The sequence below is a fragment of the Corvus moneduloides genome, chromosome 20 (genome assembly GCF_009650955.1).
Source record: "Corvus moneduloides isolate bCorMon1 chromosome 20, bCorMon1.pri, whole genome shotgun sequence".
NCBI lineage: Eukaryota > Metazoa > Chordata > Aves > Passeriformes > Corvidae > Corvus > Corvus moneduloides.
The window spans coordinates 7713990-7740105 of record NC_045495.1 but is presented as its reverse complement, the minus strand read 5'-3'; the positions used below and the strand labels follow the sequence as shown (position 1 = coordinate 7740105).

At 46.9% G+C, this 26116-nt stretch overlaps 3 protein-coding genes across 5 annotated transcripts in view; 1 reads left to right on the top strand and 2 right to left on the bottom strand.

Annotated features, from left to right (window-relative positions):
• CLIP2 (CAP-Gly domain containing linker protein 2) overlaps window positions 1-141 on the bottom strand; it is a 100487-nt gene extending 100346 nt beyond the window's left edge. Inside the window, exon 1 of the mRNA XM_032129704.1 lies at window positions 55-141. The gene's annotated coding sequence lies outside the window, so the exon portion shown is untranslated. The remainder of the gene's footprint in view (window positions 1-54) is intronic.
• Window positions 7-17524, top strand: RFC2 (replication factor C subunit 2). 3 transcript variants are annotated; one of them, XM_032129718.1, is made up of 11 exons: window positions 7-207; window positions 1296-1365; window positions 2178-2219; window positions 2617-2723; window positions 3874-3975; window positions 4744-4844; window positions 5504-5661; window positions 6024-6089; window positions 6545-6625; window positions 6952-7065; window positions 7724-7931. In XM_032129718.1, exons 1-11 carry the CDS (start codon window positions 98-100, stop codon window positions 7832-7834), a joined length of 1062 nt encoding a protein of 353 aa, XP_031985609.1. In that variant the 5' UTR covers window positions 7-97; the 3' UTR covers window positions 7835-7931. The 3 variants fall into 3 exon arrangements, with proteins under 3 accessions (XP_031985609.1, XP_031985611.1, XP_031985610.1); XM_032129720.1 differs by lacking the exon at window positions 7724-7931 and adding an exon at window positions 17447-17524 and having other exon boundaries at window positions 48-207; XM_032129719.1 differs by lacking the exon at window positions 7724-7931 and adding an exon at window positions 7962-8515 and having other exon boundaries at window positions 48-207.
• Window positions 7775-26116, bottom strand: LAT2 (linker for activation of T cells family member 2). Its single transcript, XM_032129721.1, has 13 exons — window positions 25922-26116; window positions 20881-20983; window positions 20177-20216; window positions 18675-18718; window positions 17777-17831; window positions 17097-17140; window positions 16297-16335; window positions 15709-15739; window positions 15495-15574; window positions 15019-15084; window positions 14181-14243; window positions 13264-13348; window positions 7775-12030 (listed from the first exon to the last, which is right to left on the bottom strand). The coding sequence occupies exons 1-13, from the start codon at window positions 26060-26062 to the stop codon at window positions 12012-12014; spliced, it is 810 nt and encodes a 269-aa protein (XP_031985612.1). The 5' UTR covers window positions 26063-26116; the 3' UTR covers window positions 7775-12011.

Below are 26116 nucleotides of genomic sequence, written 5' to 3'. Positions count from 1 at the left end.
CCGCCGGCCCGCCCCGGAGGCGGGCCCGCCAACACGGCCCCCCCCTTCCCTCACGGCGGCGGCGGGGAGACGGGCCGGGAGCGCCAACTGCGCCGCCATGGAGCTGGATGGGGCGGAGGACGAGAAGGCCGGGCCGTCGGCAGGCGAGAAGCGGGGATCCGCTGAGCCCGCGCCCATCGGCGGCAGCGGCCACTACGAGCTGCCCTGGTGAGCAGGGGCAGCGGGCGAGGGACTGCGGCCGCCCTGAGGCGCCATGAAGGCCCGGCGCAGGGAGCGGGGCGGGACGAAGCGCGGGGCGAGCGGGCGGTGATTGGTGCAGAGCGCGGAGGCGGGCAGGGCTGTGGGCGCCATGGGCCGCGCTGCTGGCGGGAAGGAAGCGGCTGTGGCGGCCGCGGGGATCGTGGCGGCCGCGCCCGGCCACGGCCAGACCCGCGTGTTCAAGGCCGTCCCCCGATGCCTGCCGGGGTGCAAGAGCTCAGTCTGGCTCGGAACCGGGGACTCTGCCTGCGCCCTGTGACCTGCCCGGTCTGTTGCCGGGGCTGGGAAGGCAGGAATCACAGAATCACAGAATGGTTTGGATTGGAAAGGACCTTAAAGGCCGTGTTGTTCCAGCCTCCTGCCACGGGCAGAGACACTTTCCACTAGACCAGGTTGCTCCAAGCCCCAACCTGGCCTTGAACACTTCCAGAAATCAATAGTGAAGAAAATCCCATTGTTTTCCTTTGTAACCCAGGGAAAAGTCAGCCCTGCACTGTATTGACTACGGGAGAGCACGCAGGGTGGCTTCTCCCCTCAGGCTGAGGCACTGAATTCCTGTTTGAGCATTTTTTTCCCTCCTTTTTCTTTTTTATACCAATGGAATAAATTTTTATACCATCTGTCCTTCAGTCTGGGCCCTGATTCCTTGGGAAGTGTTTCTTTCAGGGTGCTACAGCTCTGGCACAGGTTGCCCAGAGCAGCTGTGGCTGCCCCATCCCTGGAAGTGCTCAAGGCCAGGCTGGACCTGAAGCAGCCTGGTCTCGTGGAAGGTGTCCCTGCCCATGACAGGAGGCTCCAGTGAGATGGCCTTTAAGGTCCTTTCCAAGCCAAACCATTCTGGGATTCTTTGAGTGAACGATTAGTTTTGTGGAATGCTGTGCTTAGCAGTGAGGGAGACCCTGCAGCACTTGCACTGAAGACATGTCCAGTCATCTTTGTCCCGTGCTCTCTTAACATAATCCTCCTTGTCCATCACTCTAAAGCACTATTAAAGCGTTATTAGATGTGGTGAAGTGTGTGGAGTTTTACTTTTACAGGGTGGAAAAATACAGACCCATGAAACTGTCTGAAATAGTTGGAAATGAAGATACTGTGAGCAGGTTGGAGGTGTGTAGCTGTCCCTGTATCTTTTTTCTTTATTTCTATATATCTATATTTCTTTATAGATCCACAGGCCAGTAAAAACACTGTTGTATTTTACATACATACTTGAGTACGTGTAAGAAAGCTTCCTGATTTACTTAAAAAATTCCAAGTTTTACATAATATTTGAGTGGTGTGTTAAGGAAATATGCCTTTTTCAATTGGAATGTTTAAATTGGCTATTTGATACAGTTTAGATAATTTGTAGCTGTTATAATAATATTGTTTCAATTAATAAACATAATTCGTATAACAACAGAAAGAAACATAATTTTTTATTTTTTTTAAAGAAATGTTTGCTGTATCAATTCTTCCCTGAAATTGTCAAAGGCAATGTTGGATGGGGCTTGGAGCAACCTGGTCTAGTGGAAGATGTCCCTGTCCATGGCAGGGGATTGGAATGAGATGGGCTTTAAGGTCCTTTCCAATTCCAGCTATTCCAGGATTCTATAATTCTATGACAAATTAATCTGTGAACACAGTATTTGTTAACAGAAAGATTATACTAGCAAGTGTATAATTAAAACAGATGCAAAGGAAAGGCAAGAGTACTAAAGACCTGTGGCATTAAGTCCTTTTAAACATTTCCGTATTATTCTAGGGGCTGATTTCTAACAGTTCAGTTAAAAAAACCAAACATATAAAAGCACCAAGGTTCAAAAAATGGAAACAGGAGGGGAAAAAAAGCATGTTTCTGATGCTTAAAATAGAACAGAATTGAAACTGCTTGTTCATGTTATTTTCTTACATAATTTCTTATTATCATTCTTTCTTAGGTCTTTGCAAAAGAGGGAAATGTACCAAATATTATAATTGCTGTGAGTATTGCTGTGTTATTCTGTATTTCAGTGTTAGTCCTGGATTTGAAATCTAGCCAGGATGGCCTCCCAGTACAGATCAGCTTTGTGCCTGAGTGTACTGGTGAGGGAGAGATATTGGTTGTGTGGTCTTGGAGCAATGTTCTTGGCAGAATACACAGAGAAACAAGTTTAACTCTGCCTCAGGTGCCTGCTGAAACACATCCCGTGCTTCTCCCTGCAGCATACGTCCTCTGTTAGGAGCAGAATCCTGAGCTCAGGCACAGCTTCCAGGCTGATGTTTTCTCTGCAGTTCCTCTGCTGCAGCCTTCTTTCATGACCGAAGAGATTTGTAGAGAGCACAGCTTAGACAATTGCATTAAACTTATCAGCAGTTGCTGCATTGTCACATTTTTAGGGCCCTCCAGGAACAGGTAAAACCACCAGTATCCTGTGCCTGGCTCGTGCTCTGCTTGGTCCTGCATTAAAGGATGCTGTTCTGGAGCTGAATGCCTCAAATGACAGGTGAGAATGAATAAATCTTACCAAATTTTTAATGAAAAAGCAAGTTTCCATTTCTGTTTTTAAACCCAGGCCAGTTTCATAGGCTTAATGCTATAGTAAAACCTCTAAGACTTATTTTAGTACAGTCTTTCCAATTAAAATTTAGGCAATCTTTGGTGTTCACCCATCAACACAGATATTATTTCTTGATGTTTTATAAACTTTATAGATACTTTCATTAATGAAAATATAAACAGGTAGAGTGCAGAATCCATAGTGGTACTTTTTTCTCAAATTTATTAGAAAGAGTTAAGCTTCCCACTGCATTCATGAGGATCCTAAGAATGAAATGTGAACAGGTTGTTTATACTGAAACTCTTCAGTGCTTAGAGGGAGAGAAATTAGGACTATAAGGGCAGTTGATTAAAATGTAGGATCAGGGTGTTAGATGTGTAGGGGACACTGTCTGTACTCCAAGGATCTAATGGGCACTAGAGGCTGATTATGTTTCTCAGCACTAAGGGCTGATTACGTTTCCCAATTTTTGTTCAGACCCATCCTGAAGTATTCTGACATTACCTGGTGGGTTGTCTGAGCACAATACCCTTCACCTACCTCTGTTAGTATCAGTTATAGAAGAACAACAGAATCACAACATTCTTTTTCTAAACAGAACAAAAAAGTAAAATCCTTTCTTAATAAAAGTAGGTCTTTGCACTGACAGCCATGTTGTGCTGATATGATTCAGTCTATCCAGCTGTTTTTCTTAAACTCTTCTGAGCTACAGCTGGGGCTGTGGATGGAGCTGCGGGAAGAACTGGCAAAGCAATCTTAAATGCTTCTGCTGTTATTTATTACCCTTTCCTTGTGCCAAACAAAGTCATTTTGTGGTGGTACTGCAAGTAAGGTTACTGATTTTGTGTATATTTGTGTTGCTGCTGTTAAATTATTTTCTTCAAGACCCCCTAAAGCAAGGATTGTTGGTGTTTGAATCCGAATCAGTTGGACAGTGTGGCTTACAGCATGGTTCCATAGCAGTTGTACTGAAACAGCTGAAGGGGCAGGAACAAACAGTGGGAGAACCAGGAGCACTTCTGCTGTAGCTGCTGAAAAAAAATCTATTCTGTATTTTCACCCAATGTATCATCAATCAATTGAATTATTGTTCCAGAGGCATTGATGTTGTAAGAAACAAAATCAAAATGTTTGCCCAGCAAAAGGTCACACTTCCAAAAGGTCGGCATAAAATAATCATCCTTGATGAAGCAGACAGGTATGTTGCTTTTCATGACCTCAGCTACTGTGTGAAATGTGCCACATCTCTCCTGTCTGTAGAGCTCCAATCTTGGACAGTATCGAGTGTTTCTATCAAGCTGTTCAAAACAATTTGTTAGGAAATTAATATGGATTGAACAGTGTTTTTATGGGAGTACTCACAGCAAGCAGAGATTATTGCTTCAAAAGAGATGCTGAATATTGACGTGGAGTGCTCTGGATATGAAACAGCACCTTTCAGTTTGCTGGAAAGATGCCCCATCCCTGGAACTGTTCAAGGTCAGGTTGGATAGGGCTTGGAGCAGCCTGGTCTAGTGGAAGGTGTCCCTGTCCATGGCAGGGAGTTGGAACTGGATGAGCTTTAAGGTCCCTTCCAACCCAAACCATTCTGTGATTCTGTGATTCCTTCTCTTTGAAGAGTTTGGCTCATATAGAGAATTTCACTGGATGAAAATGGAACATTCTCCTCCTCCACCTTATGCAGGTGGTGTATTAATATTCTTAGCAGTGTTCTTCAGAGCATTAATGATTTCATTTTGCATGTTATGGATGTCAGTTTGCATGTTTTGGAGGTCTCAGTGACATTGCAGGGTTTGTTCATGTGACTAGAAAAAGCTGCTTAGTTTTATCAAACCAGAATATTAAGTCATTTACAAAGCACAGCTTAACATCAGTAAACTCTGAAGCTTGTACGAAAATAGTTCTTAGGCTGCACTTATGAGCGAGCAAAGGGCAAAATCTGTCCTAACTCCTTGTCTCCCTCCAGCATGACAGATGGAGCACAGCAAGCATTGAGAAGAACAATGGAAATTTATTCCAAAACAACACGCTTCGCACTTGCGTGCAATGCCTCTGACAAAATCATAGGTAAGTGCTGCTGGTTCCTGGGTGTTCTTGTCATATGTTCTCCATACTGTTGGCTAACTTCCAAGGCAGCTTCCAGAAATACCTTGGACCAGCTTGTTGCAAGAAAGCATGGTACTTCTGAAAAATCAAGCCACCTGTAGTTCAGCTGATAGGAGAGTTGATTTGTATAGTCAGAGAACCCTTTGAGCAGCCATTTTTAATGGATAGTGCCATATGTGACTGCAGAAGCTTTGGGCTTAATCTGCATCCTACTCTGCTACAGTTTAAGATGTTTGATGTATTGTTTACTGGGTACCCTTTTTGTCCTTTCTGAATCATAATCTTAAGTTTGCCTATAGGTGAACACATTGCAGACCTTTAGAGCTCCCTTGATAAAATAACGTGATAAACATCTATATTCAGAAATCCAGGAGAACAGAGGAAGCTGAGCTTTGTATATATTTCCACAAAACTGGAAAAACTCCAGTAGCACATTTGGGCTCAAGGGAAGGACCGTAACAATTGTATGTGCTTAAGGAGAGGCTGTGTTCTGCTTGGAGCTTACATACCAGTTTTCTTTACAAGATGTAAGAATTGTTGGAAACTGAAATGAAGACATGTTTCATTGTGGGTTTTTTTTGAGAAAAAGGGTGAAGCTAATTACACATCTCTGTCCTCAGAACCTATACAGTCTCGGTGTGCAGTGCTGCGTTACACCAAGCTGACAGATGCACAAATCCTTGCCAGACTACTGAAAATTGTTGAGAAAGAGGATGTATCATATACAGACGATGGACTAGAAGCCATTATCTTCACAGCCCAAGGTGATATGAGACAGGTAAGAGGAGAAAGACACTGAAACAAAGGCTTCTATTTAAAGCAAAAAACTTCTGAATTGCAGCTCTCAAGGATTTCTCTCTGGAGAGGTAAAGCAACGGGGATGTGACTTATGGCCCAAGAGTAACTAAACTATTTGGTTTTGTGAGGGCTTAAAATGCTTATTAAAAGTGAGTTGGTGGGAAGTGGATACCAAATTTGTGGGAGGAAATAAAGTCAGCAGAAATAGGTGATTTTTTTTCTGTTGTTTAATTGCAAACTGCTTATTTGGCATCATTTCCTGAAGTGCATTTCATCCTGGGGAGAGGAGTGAGAAGTAGAGCACTTCAGAAAATAAATAGTGTCTTTTTTTTTCTTTCACAGGCATTAAACAACCTACAATCCACATACTCTGGATTTGGCTTTATAAACAGTGAAAATGTCTTTAAGGTCAGTAATAGCTGAAAACAGTTTTGCCAGAAGTTTAGCCCTATGGCTGTGTGAGATTCCATTGGACACATAAGCCTTTTTGCTAGTTTGCAGACAGCCCTGTGTATGTAGCAGTTACAGCATTAGACTTTAAAAAGCCCATATGCCTTTTGAAAAGATGTCCCTAATGGCACATCTGAGCCCCTGTGGCTTTGCAGCTCTCTCAAAGCACACAAATCACATGACTGCTGGGAAATTTCAGTGATAACTTGGGAACCTATACTTGGGTGTTCTCATTTCATGCTGTTGAGTCTGCCATGACAGACTATCTGAAAAGTCAGATTACTTAAAATTTAGTCTGTATTATGGAATATTTCTGATTCAGTACTTCAGCTCCATGGAAGCTTGGTGAAAATACCAGAGGTTTAACACAAAGTCTTCTAATATTTTAAGTGTAATATTTCTCTTGGATACAGGTATGTGATGAGCCTCATCCTCTGCTTGTGAAGGAAATGATACAACACTGCATAAATGCAAATATTGATGAAGCATACAAGGTTGGTTTTCATGTCTTGTGTCAGTATAGAAAGACATTATTTCTCTACAAATTTTTTTGTTTGCTTTGAGGAATTCACAATGTGTGTTGTTTTTTAAGATAAGGGCAATACCACGTAGATGAACTAAATCCCTTTTGTGTGGGAGTTTGTTCAGATAAATAAGCCGGCACGCAGAAAAGGAAATTGTAGTGAAATTACTTGCTAGATGCTTGAGGTTAAATCAGCTGATAAATAGTACATGCAATTTCAGTTATATACAGCTGTTCCAAAAGTCAATATCTTGACTCACCTGGCAGATAAATGGGGGATTGTTCTTGCCTGCACAGATTCTTGCCCACCTGTGGCGACTTGGATACTCTCCAGAAGATGTCATTGGCAATATCTTCCGTGTGTGTAAAACCTTTCAAATGCCAGAATATCTGAAACTGGAATTTATCAAGGTTAGTACTAACCCAGCTCCTGATGGGAATCTTTTGGGCCTTTTCAAGAAGAGGATGTGATCGGGGGCAGCCTCAGGGGTTTCCATTTAAAATTTCTTGTATATTAGCATAAAGAAAGTGTTTCTTGACTCATTACAGCTTTCTTTCCCACTGCATCATCAGTTTGTCAGTAAGGGTCACTTGAAGTTTAGCATCTGAACATCCACAGAAGTGCCAGGGGGCACTTTAGTGATCAGCCACAATTAATAGCAGATGTAATGCTGAATTTATTATTTGTACCAAAACCTCAAATAACTCCTTGAAAATGTTTATCAAGTGCGTACTTGATTCTAGTCCAACAGATAGTAAAATATTAAATTATATTAACAGGCAGTTGACAAATGGTTAAGATGGTGATATGGAATCACTCTTCATATTTGAAACCTGTCCTTATATGTAGGCACCTTGCTTCTTACAAAGGAAGTGGGGGGGGAAAAAAGGCTTTGATTTTCAAAACAAAAGGCATTTTAGTTGGTTTATAGAGTAGATACATTCTGTGAAGTTAGAGTGACTTGAAGCTGGTCTTTTAGCAGTAAGAGGTATGTTCTATTTAGTCATTAGTAAAATATACACAGACTGGGGGGGCAAACAGAAGACTTGACAATGTCTCTGTCACCAGGAAATCGGGTACACTCACATGAAGATAGCAGAAGGTGTGAACTCCCTTTTACAAATGGCTGGGCTGCTGGCCCGGCTGTGCCAGAAGACTGCAGCCCCTGCAGCCAGTTAGGCACCTCCTCGAGCCTGCTGAGAGGAAACCAGATTTTTTTGCAAAAATGATTCATGCCTTTTTATTTAGACCAATAAAGCTCTAAAATTTACTTTAACCTGTGAACTTTTATGTGTTTTATAACCAGGATAGAATGGAGGACTGTGACAGTCCAGAGCAGTAAGATCTTTCCAGTGCACTCAGCAAAACTGCTTATGTCCGTGGTACTGAGACCTAAGCAGGAGAAACGAAAATGGAACCCTGCTGTTAGGGATTACACTTCAAGCCTGGTCATCAGTGATCTTACCAAGACCAAGAAGGAATTTTTTTGCACAAAATACAGCATTAACTGAAGTTATAATTGAGATACATTGTGCAAGTGCCACTTTGTCCTGTGGGTAGGGAAGGTATGTTCACCAAACATACAGGAGAAATTTTACACATTTCTTAATGGTGCCACTATATTTTGGATATTCCTTCTGTAATCTTTAAAAATTTTACTAAATTCTGGGATGCTCTGCATGTGAGGTCCCTTTCCTGTCCCTGCTTGTCCAGGTTAGGTAATGGCATAGTTTCAGCCTGCCAAGAAGCTACAGAATCATGTTTTCCTGTCCAGTTTTGGAAACACCTTGCCAGTGTAGATGGGCAATTAAGTGTGAAATGCAGAGAGAAAGTAAATATAAATTGAATTTGACCACCTGATATGAGATGTGGGACTTGTGCCTCCAAGCAGATACATCTTAATATAATGAAGCCTGGTCTGGTTACAGCAGTCACACAAAAGAGCACAGAGTCACAAGTTGCTGGTGTTGCACTTCTGCCCATTTTGTTGATGATTTCCACCCCAAGTGTTCAGTTCCCTACTGCAGCTGTCTTGGTGCCAAACGGATCCTTCCTGGCAGCACTAATTGGCTTCAGCCTGGGGACTGGTCCTGCACTGAGGCAGGGGCTGGGCATACTCTCCCATTCTCTGACAAGCCAAAGGGGTCACAAGTTTCAGCAGCAAGAGCTGGTGGCATCATGACTTTCCCCTCAAGTCTTCCTGCAGCTCCTCTGGCAGAGCCTGCAGACAAACTTTTGTGATTCAATGTGCAGGAGAGCAAGGGTATTGGCAGCTAAAGTGCAGGGCATGCAGCGAACAGCTCTTGGAATAATGGATGTAGTGCTCAAAAGTACATTCTTCCTTCACTAGATATGTACTGCACTTAGGCTTTGGTTCCCAGCCAGTGACTATCAGCACAAACTCAATATTAAGTACACAACTAATAGTTTAATACTGGGGCTTGAGCTGCTGAGTTCTCTACAGACACAGCATCACAGCTTTCGTCCCCAAAAATTTAAATAAGGTTAATTTTCCTTTGACTGCACATCATAACCAGCCTACTCTGTCTCTGCTTTCTTGTTAAATGTGTTCATTGCTGAATGGGGAAGGAAGAGGTGTTACCATGGATGTTTCATAAAGCAGCAAACACTGTATTAGGACGACTCAAGGCCAGTCCTCACCCTGTGGAATGTGCCTGCCTACAGTGGTGGTGCCAGTGGAAGGGTGAGGAACATGGAGGATCATGGCTCCTGTTCCTACCTGGTTTCAGAGGGTTTCTTCTCAACTATATTCAGTAGCTGCATTTCACAGCTCCAGTTTGGAGCACTCTCCTCTGGGCTAATCATTTCCAGCTCTGTGGGGACATAATCACACTCACTTTTCTTTAGAAGAGGACTAGTATTGATCCCAGAGGCCATCAACACCTCCTACTCTCCAAAGGTGTTTGTTCCCCCTCTGAGTGCAGAGCTGCTGCTTCCCAGCACTTAGCACAGGCTCCCCAGCTCCATTTCAGAGCTGCACCAGCAGTGCCAGAACTACTTTTCTAAAGCATCTTAAATTGAAAACAGGAAGTGAATTTCTCACTTGACTGCCTACCTAATGTGAGGAGAAGGAGGTGGGCCCAGGGGAGATGTAAGTCTCCTTGTATTAGGTTTAAATGACACTGCGTCTAGCAATTCTGATTGAGCACCAGAAATCCTTGCAAACCTAAAGCCAATCCTGAAAGGACAGCGTGTCAGTGGACACATACATCCGTACTCACTCATGGCAAAGACAAACTGTGAGGTTGCTCAGAGCAAGACTAATAACAAACATTGATGAGAGCTCCTGAAACAGTCCCTGGATACCTTCCAGTGTAATGAGGTGACTGGCTGAGAAGTGCTCCAGAAGCTTTTACAAAGCTAAGGATGGATTTACCCCTCACTACAGCTGACTGCTCTGGAGAGCTGCAAAGGGAGATTTGCTCAGACACCCAGTAAGCAAAGGGAAAATTCTCCACATCCAGCTCTTGCCCTGCCTGCTTTGGCTCCACAACTTTCAAACTCAGACTTTGGCAATGGAGGAACCTTGTACCAAGAAAATCTAATTGGTGTAATCTGCCTCCCTGCTTAGTGACGAGAGCAGTAAATCTTGTCTTTTCATGTTTTGACCGTGCACTGACCTAATGCTTAGAACTTTCTGGGAGGTCTCCAGCTGGATCTGTTGCTGTGTGCCAAGGATCTGTAACTGCTGCTAATCTCCTATTCATGAATGGCTCCCTTGATTGGGAGATGAATCACCAGTGGGTAAGATCATCAGACATCACTTGGAACAAGCTCACCCTTGCAGTGAACAATCCACAGTCTGCAGCACTTCATGGACAGCAGGAGCTTCTTCAGGTGCTGAGGATGAATCCCAACAGTCTCATAGCCCTGTGAGGGCCAGGGACAATTTCAAGCACCCCCTACCTGCCTGGGAGCCTGTGCAGAGCCAGCACAGGCTGTCACTCTGTGCTTCTAGCTCACGGGGACCCTGCTGCCATGCACCTGTGCAGACTTTTTGCAGAGCATTTGACCATCAGGAAACCTAAGGATGCGAGGAGAAGCTGGGCTGGGGTGAGCAGAAAACCAGGCTGTAGCTCCCTGCCTGTGTGCATCCCTGAAGTGCACTAGATTTTCTCTGTTGTAAAAGTCCTGTGGAAACTTGTAGCAATTGTAGGAGCCACTAGTAAACCTTCTCCTAAGCCAGCCTCCAACCCACCCAGTTTCAGCTACACCAACAGTGGGCACCTGTGGTCTCTGGGTGATTCTGCTGAAGTTAGAGCCAAGTCATTTGTAGCAGGAAGCGCCTGACATCCCTTCTCCCACTCCACGGCTCTCTAACCCTTAGCTCCCCTTCTCTGCTCACTCACCGTGAGTGTGGGCTGTGTTCTTTCCTGAAACACAGTTTTCCAATCCGATTTTGAGGAAGAAGGCTTTTAAGGCATTTTCTCCCCATAAGATCCTGCACACTACTCCCATGTCACCTCAAGTCCTCCCATTTCTGTGTCACCTGACCATGAAGACATCTGTATAATTGCAAACCATAACAAAACGCCCCATTTTCTTTGGATGCTTTCAGTTTTAATAAATAAGTGTTCCAGAAGTGCCAGATCTGTGCATCAGGGCTCAGGAGATAGAGATTCTCTTTCTGGGATGATGTTCCTACAGCCATATTGAGGGACTGGTACAGTTTCTGAGGCTGGTGGCTGTGGATCTGACCCTCACAGTTGTTGCTGGTGCTTTGTATCATTATGAAACTGATACTGAAACATGAGGAAAACTGCTATAGACCAACACTGTGAATTACAAGCCATGGATAAGGCAGGCATTTAATCCTCTTTAGCTTTTGTGAACAGGTTGGAATCTCATTCAGCTCCAGACAACCACTGCTGTTATAAACACAACCTCTGTCTTGCCAGTTCCTCTTGTGTAGGAAACTGCTTCTGTAGGAGAGCACAGGAACTAAATCCAAACATAATCCCTATGGCTTAATACCATCGTGCATGAGTCACCCTGACAAATTAGGCAGCCGGCTGCATTACTGCTCAGCAAGTTAAGGATTCATTTCATGCCTGACAGCAGAAAACATTGCCCAGCCTGGCCATCTTCCCCCGAGTGGACATGCAGGGAAATGAGATGGGATGAGGAGCCTGGGGCTTGTCCATGGTCGCTGGGGGCAGCGGTTTGCAGCTGGACTTCTGTGGGGCTTCAAGCAGCGCATTTCTTCCTTTCAGTAACATCCTTCTACATCATTGCAGGCACAGTTTGGAGAAGAGATTTCACTGAGGCATGGAAATCTCCCCTCTCCCTGTGCACGTTTGCTGGGTGCACTCTTACAGCTCAGCAAAAGATTTCTTCAGACTTCATGCAGAATACTTGAAATAAGAGGAGAAAAAACAGTGAGTCCACTGACTTTTAATCCCTGCTTTCAACTTAACTCTTCTGCCTGCTACATTTTCTTTCCAGGGACAAGCAGTGACATACACTACAAAATGTCCATGTCTAAGCAGAAACACCAGTTGTGCTCCTGGAGGATGATCCCTGATCAGAGCAGGACACACGGAGGCACCAGGAGCCCATTCCTCAATTCAGCCTCCCTTGGTGGAGAACTTCTGCTGGCATTTGTTAGTTGGAGATTGAGATTTCAGAATATTATTATGCTGGCAAAGGCTACAACAGAGGCATCATTATAATGGCAAAAAATGCCTGGCAGCAAGGTATGGCTGGGTCAGGTTTCTCAGGCTGGGTTTTTCCATGTCCAGCTACATCTGGCAGAAGCAAATGCCATAGGGTGCAGAATGGGATGACTGTGCTTTGCATGGTGGGTACAAATCTTAAATAGTCTGCATGGCTTCAGAAAGATCTGATTTTGGGAGTCTGTGCACTGCTGGTGCCTACAGTCTGGGGAATATAAAACCCTATAAAACTACAGCAGCTGGCACATGGCATAAGGACAATCCCACTGGGTCTCTGCAGGTGCTCAAGAGAGTAAAAATCCAACAAGGAGAGCGATACTGGTCCCAGTCCATCTCCCAGCTGGAGTCCTAGTCCAGCCTGGAGCAGGGTGACCAGCACTAACGAGTACATCATTCACTGTCCCTCTGTCATGCAACCTTCCTGCAGCTCTCTGCAGGTTTTTTTTCCTTTATCTTCCTTGACTAATTCTTTATCAGCAGCATCAGGTTGGTGCTGATAATGGGGCAGGATATGTGGTCTTAGCACAGCAGGCAGGGCTTAGCTGAGGGAATCCCTGCTCAGAGCCGGGGGGTTCTGGGTGTCCCTGTCCACAGCACGTAGCAGCGCTGCCTTAAGCTGCTCTGGAGCAGTTCAGAGTTCCTGTGCCTGTTGGAGGAGGGCAGCACTGGAGCTGGGACATGGACTTGGACAAATTTGTCTCCGTGGTCCGTGTTAGCTTGGCATTAGCCAGAGATGTGGCACAGCACAGGGTGGGCTCCTCCCACTCCTCCACTGCCCATGTGGGCTGCTGTGCTGGTGCTGCCAGCCGAACTCCCTTTGGCATAAACCAAATCCTCCCACCCCTAAATAAACACCATAAACCAAATCCTTCCACTCTACATAAACATATCAACCATTTACTCTGTTTCTACCTTTGCTCTGATAGCAGGGCAGGGCCTGACACAGGACCCGCGTTGATGTAGTCTGGCTCATCATCCGGGCTCTCTGTCAGCGGGGCTGTGGGTGAGGATGGGAAGCACTCATCAGTGAGTGGGTTGATGTAAAAACACACAGACCACTGACACACCATGTGTCCTGCCAATATTTAGCCTTTGGTGCTGATGTGTTTTTGTGCCTGGTCTAAGAAACCTTAGATCAGTGTCAAGGTCTCATTGAAGAGGCTTCAAAATGATCATAGCAAATTTGCAAACACTCTGGGCAGCTCTTCAGAGCCAAAAGGGATTTAATCTAGAGAGTGTGCAAACAGGAATCAGTTTCCTTAGGCAACTTTCACACCAGAGACAAAAAGCTCTTAAATATCTATGTGTACACTCCCCACTATCTCCCAGGCCAGAACTCCCCCCCATGCCTCACAGGAAGCCACAAGTTAGATTAAACTGCAGTTAAAAGGTCAACTTGAGAAGTAGGCCCCCTGATTACAGCAGGAGAGTCAAGGGCTGACCCAGTGGGTGTGTGCACACAGTTCTGTGTCACAGGGGATTACACAGCTGTGCTTGCACTGAGGCAACCTCAAATGTAAGAGGATATAAGACCTGAAGAGCAACATTTTTCTGTAGCATCCCATGGTCAGGGTTTAGGCACAGCCACCCAAATGGTGGCCTTTTGAGTACGAGATACACCACGTCCCAATGGAGCAGCATTCAGTTATGGGCCTGTGCAGCAATTTGCACATTGCCTTGGATATTTATCACAGACAGTTGGGGAAAAAATTAATTCAAGACAAGGGTGATGGCTGTGTTGCCCTGGCATGGTCTATACTGGCCTAGTGTAGCAGGCAGTCTGCCCATGAGCCCCATCCCCAAACAGCAAATAACAGCTGAGAACGTACCTTGCCCTTGCTGGAGTTTCCATGTGTGTATCGCCAGGCTGTTCTCATAGTCTACAGTGTCATCTGTGACAAGGAAGAGTTTGGACAGGACAATACTGAACAGCAAATGGACTAAAAATGGGCCTTTGTGAAACCCCCCTCCCACCACCGCACCCTGACTGCGCAGTGCACGTGGCCAAGTTTCCAGCCGGCACAGATCTGCTGATGCTGCCTCATCATTTTTCCAGCCCTGGCCATGTGCCTGGATATGTGCAGGCACGGATGGGGATCAGACGGGTCCCTGCTGATCCTGCCTCCTCTAATCACTCTGCACAAAGCCAGGCAGGAGCAGGGCAGGCTTTAGCAGTGCAGAAAGCGTGTGTTAACTCACAGAAGGAAACCAAACTGACTTCCTTTTTTGATTACAACATCCCAGGACTGATGCTGGAAGCCCTGAATGGACACTGGGCCAATGTCATCCTCCAGAAGCTTTGTGGCTGCAGCCTTCTTGTACTGGATACGGTGAGAAAGCTGAACCATGGGCTAGAACCATGATCAGCCTGGCTGTAACAACACTAAAAACCTAGAGATGTAGACCCCAAAGCTCCTGAATTGCTGCAGAAACCACCAAGTCAAAGGGATCAGGTTGGAGGTATCACCACGTGCATTTTCCTGCAGAAAGGGGAAATGCTCCAGGCCTGCTCTGTGCGTGCAGCCACCCCTGGAGCTCCAGCTCCATGGCACAGAGCCAGTAGGAAGAGCTGAGCTGTGAACAAGCAGGTTTCTCTTGGCTAAGCAGGTCACTGTCCCTCTCTGCACTTTGTGTAACACACACGAACCATGACAGCAACACACTTACCTGGATCGGAGCCCTGAGACGCTCCAATGGTGACATTTTCATAGGAATAGGAATCCTCATCTTTCTCTGACAGAAGAAAGAGGAGTGACAAAGGACCTAAGGAAGTGACCTGGGAAGATCTCTCAGCAGGAGGGGGCTGTTTCCCACAATGAAATGTAGATTAGCTAAAAGATAGATAGTCTTTGTGATGGCCTGTGGTGACCTAGGGATGGGATATCCCAGTGCAGTGGAATCGGGTGGTCACTCCCACAGGAGCATTATCGCCAATGGTTTTGGGCTGTCCTGTTTATAGGCAACAGATGGACTGATGGGGGCTTGGACATCCCTCAAGCCCCACAGCCCTGCTACACCCTTATAATGAATGTGTCTCCTGGACCCACACTTGCTTCAGGCCATACACAGTGATGCACAGACCTCAGCAAGAACAGTCTCACAAGCTCCCTGAAGCCATGGGACAGCCATGCGAAGGAACCCACCTTGCTTGCCTGGGCAGCTACCACGGGGTGGGGCGAAGAACCTGGTGCAGTTGTAGTAGTAATCCAGAGATATGGGCTCCCTGTGAGAAGAGCAGCACTGTTAGCTCCTCCTGCCCAGCACAGGCTTCCCAGGCTGAGCTATGGGAGTACCAGGACAGCACTGGGACCAGTATGGCTCCACTCGACCGGGCTGGTGGCAGCACAGGGTACTTACACATAGGCAGCATCTTCTTGCAGGCAGTTCTCTGCAAGCACAAGGGTTTGCTGTCAGCACCCCACCATGGCATCAACCTGAACAGCCATCCCTGGGCACAGCTGGACAAACCCCCCAGCACAGCCACAGCCGATGTCCCCAGCAGCCACAAGCCCTGGCACAGCCCCAAAGCCCATCCACAGCAGAGCCAGGTGGCTGGAGCACGGGGAGGTAGCCCTGATTCACCCCAGGTCCTGAGAAAACCCTGGCTCTGCACTTCTCATGGACACATCCTGCCAGCTGGCAGGGAGATGGGGAATATGCTTCCCAGCTTGGGAAAGGAGAGCACAGCCCCACACACCAATAATCCTCTTAGGGCAAGCACCAGCTCACACTGCCCCGGGAGGGAGCAGAGGGCTCCGGAGCTCTGCCCGTTAGTCAGATCAGTGTGTGTCTTACAAAGCAATCTCTAAACTGACCGAGCCAGAGCTCTGCCAGGTGCAGTGCCAGCTGCCTGTGTGCTCCCTGCCAGCTCCCATGCCCTGGGACCTCCCATCCCCTCGGCAGCCTTCCTCCCCAAACCCCCAGACATGTGGCTGCAGCACTTACCTGCAAGGAAATTCTGGTACCTGGACTCATCCCTGCTCCCTGGGGACAAGAGATGATGGGAGTGATGGGAGCAGTTTGACAATGGAGACACTCAGTATTTCAGCAGCAGCAGCAGCAGCTCTACCCCCACTCAGCTCTGAGGTCAGGGGACATGGCTGCAAGGTTGGACACTGCAGGGTACAGGAATTGGAATAGCTGGGGGAATATTTTAAACAATCTATGCCTGTGGCTCTAACCAAGACTGGTCAGCCAGAGCAGGATGAGCACTGGGCTTTAAACTCAGACCTAGGATAGACTCAAATTAAGATGGAGGTGGACTTGTTGGATCAAGTCCAGAGGAGTGCACAAAAATGCTCCAAGGGCTGGAGCCTCTCTGCTCTGGAGACAGGCTGGGAAAGCTGGGGTTGTTCAGCCTGGAAAAGAGAAGGCTCTGGGGAGACCTTAGAGCCCCTTTCAGTGTCTGGAGGCAAGAGAGACTGGACAAGGGCTGGGAGTGGCAGGACAATGGGGAATGGCTTCCCACTGACAGAGGACAGGGATAGATGGGATATTGGGAAGAAGTTTTTCCCTATGAGGCTGGTGAGGCCCTCACACAGGCTGCCCAGAGAAGCTGCGACTGCCCCATCCCTGGAAGTGTCCAAGGCGAGGCTGTACAGGACTTGGAGCAACCTGGGATAGTGGAAGGTGTCCCTGCCCATGGCAGGGGGTTGGAAGGAGATGATCTTTAAGGTCCTTTCCAACCCGAACCGTTCTATGATTCTGTGATTCATTGTATCTGCCTGTCCTAGGAAGCTGCTCACCATATCCAGTGTGACAGGAAGCACTGAGCTCTTCGGTGGCTTTCCTGAAAGAGAGAAATGAGACCTAAAATCCCAGGTCTGAGCACACCCTACCAGCAGTTACACACCATCAGAAGGACCATCCATGAAACTTCCCTGTGAGGTTATCAAACACACACGGAGCAAGGGGAGATGAAGAATTTGGGGTAAAATCCCAAGACAAAAATACCTATGTTTGAACACTGCAGCAGTTATCATGGCTGTGCAGTTTCTGGGGGTTTTGGTGATGGGGAGAAGGGGATTTTTCACATCAAACTGCTTGTAAGTGAATAATGGCCATTTCTTTTCCACAATGTATCTATTATGTACAGCCACAGCTCACTTCCCTGGGTTTGATTTAATCAGTTGCCAGAAGAATGCAGTCAGACGGAAGAAAATCCAGAAGAAGTCTAAACATACTATTGACCATCGATAAATGAAGCAACCTGATCAAGTTGAAGATGTCCCTGCTCCTCACTGGGGGCTTGGACTAGATGACCTTGAAAGGTCCCTTGCAACCCAAACTATTCTTTGATTCTAAAATTCTAAATCCAAGCCACATCTATAGGGCCCAGAATGCAATCCCAAGTGTTCATGTATGTTGTGTGAACTTCATCCAACCTTGGCTCTAGAGCTAGATTTTATTTGAGTTTTTTACCTACCTTGCTATTGAGAAGTTTTCAGGTTCCTTAATTTTTTCCAGCCTTCGGGTTGCAGCTGGCAACAACAACACAATTATCGTGTAAATTACTATGGCAGCAGCAGATATTTCAAAGAGCACAGAACATCCACCAGAGAGGAATCCCCAGGACTGGCAAGCATTTTCCTAATGCATCCTAAAATAGCTTCCAAATTGTTCCTTGAATGTTCAAAAATGGTCAAAACAGGAAACAACTAGAGAAAAAGCTGGTGTCTGTGCAGACCGCAGAGCTTGCAAACACTTGCTGGAGGAAGCTACAATCCCAGCTGCTGCCTTGTTGCCTGTTGTCCCCCAAACCCGCTTGATTTGGGGGTCATTCCCCTCCCTCCACACTGTGAGGTGCAGTCGAGAGCTTTGGTCGGGCTGGGACGAAACAGAGACTTGTGGAGGGGTTAAGGGGCTTGGACCCAGCAGAGTCCTGGGGCAGGGCAGAGCCATCTGCAGATGGACACATTTCACATGGACTCAGCAGCTGCTCATTGTGATATAAAAGCCAAAAGGTCAGCGCTGAACCCAACCTGCCGCAGGAAGCAGTGAGGGGGGATGATGAATGAGTCACTCCTATCACCCACACCTTCATTTTCACAGGGTGCACAGCATGGTTCCAACAGCCCCAGAAGTTGAGGTGTCACTTTTCAACAACATTGCTTTAGTGAATTATTTTCAATGCAAAAGGCATTTTTTTCCTAGAGCTCAGAATTCGCATCCCTAGAAGCATCTAAGGTGGCTTGGACAATCCAGGCCTCATCATTTCATGGCCTGGCTTCAAGGTGACCCTTTGAATATTACTTTCACCCTGCTCTATGCATGCAGAGCCCCCACACCACGAGGCAGGAGCCACATGCAATGCTCATACTCACTGGTATGGGATCGAATCACCTCAAATCTCTGCTGGCTTTCGAGCCTGGAAAAAATAGCAGTGAAACATCAGCTGAATTTTGGGGTTTATGACAAAGAAAACAGATAAAAGAGACTTGACTCTTTGGTGAGTGGAGGGCAGAGAGCACCATGCTGGGCTCTGTGACATGCCAAGCTGCATCACTCAGCATGTCATGCAGGGCCTGTATGAGCTGGCAACATCTTCCTGGAGACTCTTCTTTGATCCTTTAAAGACAATATGTGGTTTTGGACCACTGGTAGAGCAGCCAACATCAGTTAAGGGAAGGGTTCAGGGATAAGGAAAACATCTCTTAGGATTCCCATTCTGATGCTTCAGCAACCAAAGGCCAGGAGAGCCTTTTTACCCACAAAAAAATGGATGTTCATGCATGAAATGGCTTCAAACCCCACTGCTTCGCCTCCACTGCTGCCTCTGCCCCTCCCATCATTCCTTAACATCAATATGAATAAAATAATGTTATCAGTGATAACCTATGCCCAGTAACCTCTTTACTTTTTAGTTAATAGGAGAGCTGCTTTTCAGAGCACGAGAGGATTCAACACCTTTTCTACTGCAGGTGTTTCTACACAGACACTTACTAACTCCAATTTTGGGAACCATTTCCCCCTCTTTCATTGGGGTTGCCCCATACCCAGCTGGGATTCATGGCACAGGGCTGGTGGGAGAGATATCAAAAAACCCAAACGTAGAGTCAAACCACTTTGCTTGCAAGACACCCACACCACATCTCTAAAAAGAGCACACACCACCACAAACCTGAAGTCAAAGCACCTAACCCAGGTATGTTTCAAGAAGTTGAGACAATTCAGCAAGAGTCTGTGAGGGATGGAGCCCCTGGGGGATGGAGCCTTCAGTGGCTGCTCCATCAGTCTGCAATGGATCCCCCTGGAGCCTTTCCCCACAGAAACAAACACCCCAACCCTTGGAGGCCTTTGCAGAGCCCTGTTGCACCTCGTTTGCTCTTGTAACAAAGCTTACAACCCAACTTTTCTTTTTAAATGTAATTTACTGTGGTTTGTCTGTTGCTGAAGGAAATAAGGGGTGGTGCACGTGTGTACACTGCATTTCCTTCATTTCTTGTGCCGCAGGTCAGTGGTTGCTCTGGTACAGGGTCCCACCAGCACCAGTCAAGGGCAGGGGCTTCTTTACAAAGTAACCAACCTTTCTGTCTCATCTCAGGGCACAACAGAACAGGATAAGAACTTGCCCTTCTCTCCCAGACCTTTTTCCAACTAGTTAGTGACTCAAGACATCACAGTCAGAGCTTCAGTTTAATTTTGGATTATTCTCTGTAAAAGCATTGCCCCTTCAGCAGCACCTTGGGCTGGGGGACACCACCTTGCATCCCATCCTGGCATTATTTTATTTTATATAAACCCAGATTTCAGCTTGGATCTGGCTCTGGGGCTCACCCTGGGTGAGTTGTTTGGGGGAGAAACACAACAGGGAAAGGCAACTTACTGGCTCCTCTGCTCATGGAGCTGTGTCTCCCGTTTGGTAGCTGGAAGAGAAGGGAACAAAAAGCTCTTAGAAAGGATGATTTGGGAGTTAGAGATCAGAAAGGCCAATAAAATACATTCACAGAACTTCTTCAACACATCAGGACAGTGGAGTGTGAGCAGCAGCTGCACTAGGGTTTTGATGAAATTTTTTGAAACCATGTTTAAATTGTGGTTTTTGTCTCAAACCCCACAAAGCAAAGCAACCAGTCCTGTCCCCAAACTGCAGCCTCTCCCCCACTAAAACCCCCCCAGTGCTTGGGAAGGGACTCAAACCCCACTGGGTGCTCACCCTACTGTCTGTATGAATTTATCCTCCAGACTCCCCTTCCATGCCTGCCCTCCTGTCCCAGACCCTCTGCAGGATTTGTGTAACCGGAGCTGGTCCTCCCAGGTGGAGTCCCAAAACCACGATGACCACGGAGAGGGGTCTGCAGCCCACAGTGTTGCACCCACCCCAAGGAAGGGGTGCTGCAGTTTGGGTGCTCCTTCCCCCGCAGCTCTCTGGCAGAGCCTCTGCCCCGCTCAAGCTGTGTGAGCATCCCCACAAGGGCAAAGCTGGTCCATGGCTGAGCAGAACCAAATCCACACGGCGGGGGGGACATTCCAAGAGGAAAGCCCAGCCAGGGCGGCGGGCAGGACCCGGAGCCCGCGGGCAGAACTTACCGGAGCGCTGGCACTTGAGGCAGAGGCTGAGGGCCGCCCCGAGCAGCATCAGCGCCGCAGCCGCCCACAGCTCCGGCTGCACCATGGCCCAGCCAAATCCAGCCTGAAACACATGGCAAGGGGACCCCGTGAGCTGGGGGAGCACACGGGGGTGTGAGGCTATCCCTCAGAGAGCTTTTACCCCCAAAAAGCCACGTGCTGTTTGCCCTCACACCCCCATGGAGCCAGGAGGCTGCTGAGGGTGCAGAAGGGACTTTCGGGTTGTATGACGGGGCAGCAGAGGCAATGCCCTTTCCTGCACTGCTCCGAATTACTCATTCCTAATCCCCAAACCCACACTGCTGCCATCAAACGCTGTCAGCAGACAGTAATTTTTTAATATCTAGAATAGAGGGAAAAAGGGAGGCACTCAGCAATAGTTAAATGGTCAAGACCTTTGCACAATGTGCTCTGGCTCTTTTCTGCAGCTCAGAGTGACTTCCACTGTTAAATTCCCCATGCCTTTTTCTGCATTGAGCTGGCTCAGCCACCGGCTCCTTCCCCTCCTTTCCATGACAGGCTTTTCCAGAAACAGCAGCTAACAGTTTTCAACAATCAGCATGATTTGGCTTCAACTTCTTCCTTTAAAATACAAAACATCCTATAAATATCACAGAAAGCAGCCTGCTGGCACTGAGATGGATCATTGAGCCCATTCCTATTCCCCAGGGCCAGATTTTTTTAAATTACAGATTATTTTAATTTATTTTGTGTTTTTAATAAACTTTTTTCCCTAGGGATGGAGATGCTTCAATGTGCCAAAGGCCAGTACGTCATCGCTCTGGCTGGCAGGAAGCTTTCCTACTGCCTACCTTCAACCTCTCTTATTACAACTTAAGCCTGGATTATACTGGTGAATGGAGGAGGAAAGATATGTTATAATAATTGATAATTAAAATAATTCAAATTAATGAAACAAGTGCCAGTAGCAGACAATAGAAAGCAGCAGCTTGATACTGCCCTGCTCAGCACCTTCTGTCTCTGCCTGATTAAAGTGGAATAAACAACATTTCTCTGCCCAAACTCCACAGAAGTTTGGAAGTTGCTCTGACAGCCCGGTCACGTTGGAGAAAACCCAAAGCCTTCCATGGCAGCTGAGCCTGTGGGGACTGAGCAACATCCTCCTGTCCCTGCCAAGCACTTGGGACAGCAGCTGAGCATGTTGGTGGGAGGTTTGTGGTCCAGTTTGTCACTGAAGTCTCAGTTCTGTGCCAAGGTCCTAATTACCAGGGCATGGTGAAAATAATCATGGTGTAAATCAGCATGGGGCAGGGAAAGGAGACGAAGGGAAGTCCCTCATTTCCACTCAGACAGACCTTGAGCAAAACAGGGAGCAATGGCTGAAGGGGTTTGGTGTCAGCATCCTCTCAGTGGTTCCCAAACACCGTCTGGCTGCCCAGAAGTGACCTCAATGAGGCTTTGAGACCACCCCTTGCTTGAGAACAAACTGGGCTTATTCCTATTATGTTCCAGGTTCCCTGGGCTCTTCAGGACCCAGCAGCTACCAGCACTCGCTCCACCATGGCTTTGCCCTTTATAGACCCCCAGAGGCCTCTCTTTCTCTGCACAGTTTTTTGCAGCACTTCCTGAAGAAGATGAGACGAGTTGTTCGAAATTTAAGTGCCCAGACCTCCACGCACCCACCTCAGAGGTGCAGGACCAGAACCCAACAGGGCCTAATCAAAACCCTGTGGTTTCTCCCATCATTTTTCCTTTGCTCAGCATCCCCCATGGAAATCATGAGCTGTAGATCATCTCCAAAGCATCTCCAAGAGGCAGCTGCAGGAAGTTGGCCCAATGCTGGTGACCAAAATACAAAGGGCTGCAATGCTGCTGCTTTGTTTGTGGGCTTTCTGGCTTTTTTTCTCTTTTTTCTTTCTCTTTTTTCTCTCTCTTTTTTTTCTTTAAAGTGAAGGGAAGGCAGAGCTGAAGGCACCTGACAACACTGACCTAGTTTGTCCCATTGCATGGCAGGCCACCTTCTCCCTTCCAGAGCCAGTTTTATTTCAGTCGCGGGCAGTGAGGCAGCAAAACCTGGCTGCTCCTGAGCCCCCCACTCACCAGGGACACAAAAAGTGGTTATTTGAGGGGCTGATGAACAGGACATGGTGTGTCCCACCCCATCACAGCTTTATCCCCCAAGTCACACACACACCATCAGCCCTGAGATCATTTGTGTTCCCCAAATACCCAAGTTCATGGAAAATCCTTTCTTTTGGTACAAGCCCTGCTCTGGTAAGGAGATGACAGAAGGAGGTGATGAACAGATTTATGACAAGCAGAAGGCTGGAAGCACTTACTCATGGCTGGCAGGATATAAATAAAATATTTGGAAGGCTGAACATGCTTCCCTGTGCTCTGCCTTGGGGAGTTGGAGAGGAGAACAAATAGACTCGAGCCATGGAGGTCTCAGCACAGAAGGACATGTGGAGTTCATGGATGGCCAGCCCTGCTTTCAAGATGCTAAACCCACACTTGGGGAGCAAACAGGTTCCCATCTAGTTTAGTTAAGTGTCGCAATGCCCTGTTCTGTTCATACACTTCTCTCTTCTCCTTTTGCCTGTTTTTCCCCGTTTTGTGCTGAGGAAGCCAGGGGGGCCATGGCACACCCTGAGCACCACAACCCCACAAATCCCCCAGGAGCAGCTGCTCCAGACAAGCAATGCCTGGGAGAGCAACACGCTGGAGTCTGGATAGGGCTGTGGTCTCCTTCAGAGGGCGAAGCTCGCCTTCCCAAACAGGGGCTGCTCCTTCTCTGGCCTCAGATATTTTTAGCAATCAAGGAGACAGGCTTTTTCTTACTAAAAAAGTTTAGGAAGAATTAATGAACTTGCAAAATCTTATCCACTCTGTGCCAGGTCTTGTCATTCCTAATTTAAGGATTCACCCCAGTAACAAGGCTCACTATGAAGATCCAAGGGAAGGAGAGGTGGTTTTATCCAGGAAGACTAAAAGGTCTCCTGCTTTTAATTCCACTGAAATGGAGAGTAAGAGGACATGGACACTCACTGTCCATCTGTCCAAGAGCTGCACAACAAAATGAGAAAAACTTTTGAATTGAACTAAGGCGATTCTGGCATGTAAAGTGAGTGGATATAAGCTGGATATGCACAGACTGGAAATAAAATTCCTAATGGATGGAAAGTCTGGAAGAACTTCCCAAAAGCAGCAGAAGAGGCACAAAGCTCACTAAAAAAAACCTGCAAGAGCACTTAAAGTGAACTTTAACTTTTTACTGAGAAACCAGGAGGGTGAGGAATGTGTTGATGTGGCCTCAGCAACGCCTGGTTTTCCATGAGATAATTTCTGCTGAAGACATTTTAGCCCTTTGCAGACGTCAAGCCCACCCCTGTGTTTACATTGCAAGATAACGACTAAAATAATGTATTTATATTATGTATTCTATCTATTCATCAAAAAATCCCCAAAAGACAAATATAAACCAGTCACCTTCTCTCCCCTCCAGAAAGTTTTGTGGTCTGCACCAGTTTGCAGTAAATTAATTCTACTTCAGGCTGGTAGGATGAGTCACTGGTATGAAATACGAAGTGGAGAGTGTATTTAAAGACTCGCCATATGAAATTCAGCACACTGACTTGTTGAACAGATGCAATATTCAGCTTGACTCAATGTCTCTAACATGTCTAAGAAAAGCAACTCCACTTTCTGTTTGCCTGTGTGGCACAGATTGCCACAGAAAGTCCCATCAATTCAGAAATTAAAGTCTCAGACCAAGGAAGCTCCTGTGGCTGGAACCACTTCAATGACCAGCACTGAGCCTCCAAAAAAGCTCCTTTCCAGAGGTCTGTACATCTCATTTCCTACCAGATTTATGCCAGTGTCAGGCTTCTTAGGAAAGCTGCTGCCATAGAGTTAAAGTCTGGGGTTTTTACAGCTATTCAGGCAGATCAGGATTTTATGCCAATAGATGCATTTCAGTAGAACATATGATAAAAGGGGAAAATTAGAATTGATAAACCAACTTTCACATAGATTATAACTTCGGAAAATACTTTAAAAAAAACCTTGGGTGGAAAATACGGTGCAAAACCCCAGTCACAACAGGCATGGCAGCACAAAAAGGTAACTCACAGACGTATCTTGTATTTGTAACTTCCCTGTTCCAGGCAGCATTGAAGCCTCACAGCATCATCCACTTCCACTGGGAGCCCAGGGGATGCCATGTTAGCAATACAGGCAACCCCTGTGTAACTACATACTCCAGTACCACGAAAATGAGCCAATCTCACACAAGATTATCCCAAAATTACCCTCTTCTGCTAAATTATCTGCCTCATGGTCCATATTACACTGAGCATTGATCACACAAGAGAAAACTGATGCAAAACCAAATCTCTTTCCATCTAGAATTAGCAATTTCGAGAACTTACATGCAGTAAAATAAATACATTCATATCCATGAAACCAGTCAGGTCTGTAATCAATGGAAAACCCAGAAACTGTCGTTTGAATCAGCTATTTTTGAGGATTGGGCTTTGGAGGGGGAGCAGCGTGGGCTGCAGCAGTCCCAGAAGCTACAGGCAGGAGCCAGAAGAAAGACCACGCAAGGATGAGGGAAGCTCAGCAAAGATTGAATCTTCCAGAGTATTTTAGAAGATGTGAGTGCAGAAATAATGTAATTAAACCCACGTTTCCATCAGCAGATGGATGAGGAGAGGTAAAGGACAGTACTGTAAAACAGGCAATGCAGGTTGTGTAGGACGGACTCATCTCAGGTCCAGAAGGGTCTAAATGCTGCTGAGAAGAGAGAGTTGGTAATTCCCACCTTGAAGCTGGTGATGGCCAGAAGCAGCAGCGAGGAGGGAACATCCACCATGCTGCTTTTCAGAGAGGTTTTACAGGGATGACCTTGAACTTCTTTAAAGGGTCACCGAGGTCTAACCTGGGATCTCTGAGCTCGGTGGGCTAGTGGCCCCAAAGGAGCCCCAGGCACCTCCGGACACTTTCCTCTCCCCATCCCTCCCTCCCTCCCCCGCCTTACCCACAGCCTCAGCCGCTCTCCCCGCTGTGTCCCATCTCCTCCAGCACCTCTGGGGCGCAGCTGCCGGGGCTGGAGCCGGTTCCTCCCGGGCTCGGAGCAGCTGCTGGTTTCCTGTCCCCTGTGAATCACCAACCCCAGCATCCGGGCAGCGCCTCGCGGCTCCCCGAGGGACGGCGCCTGCACAACCCCGCTCGG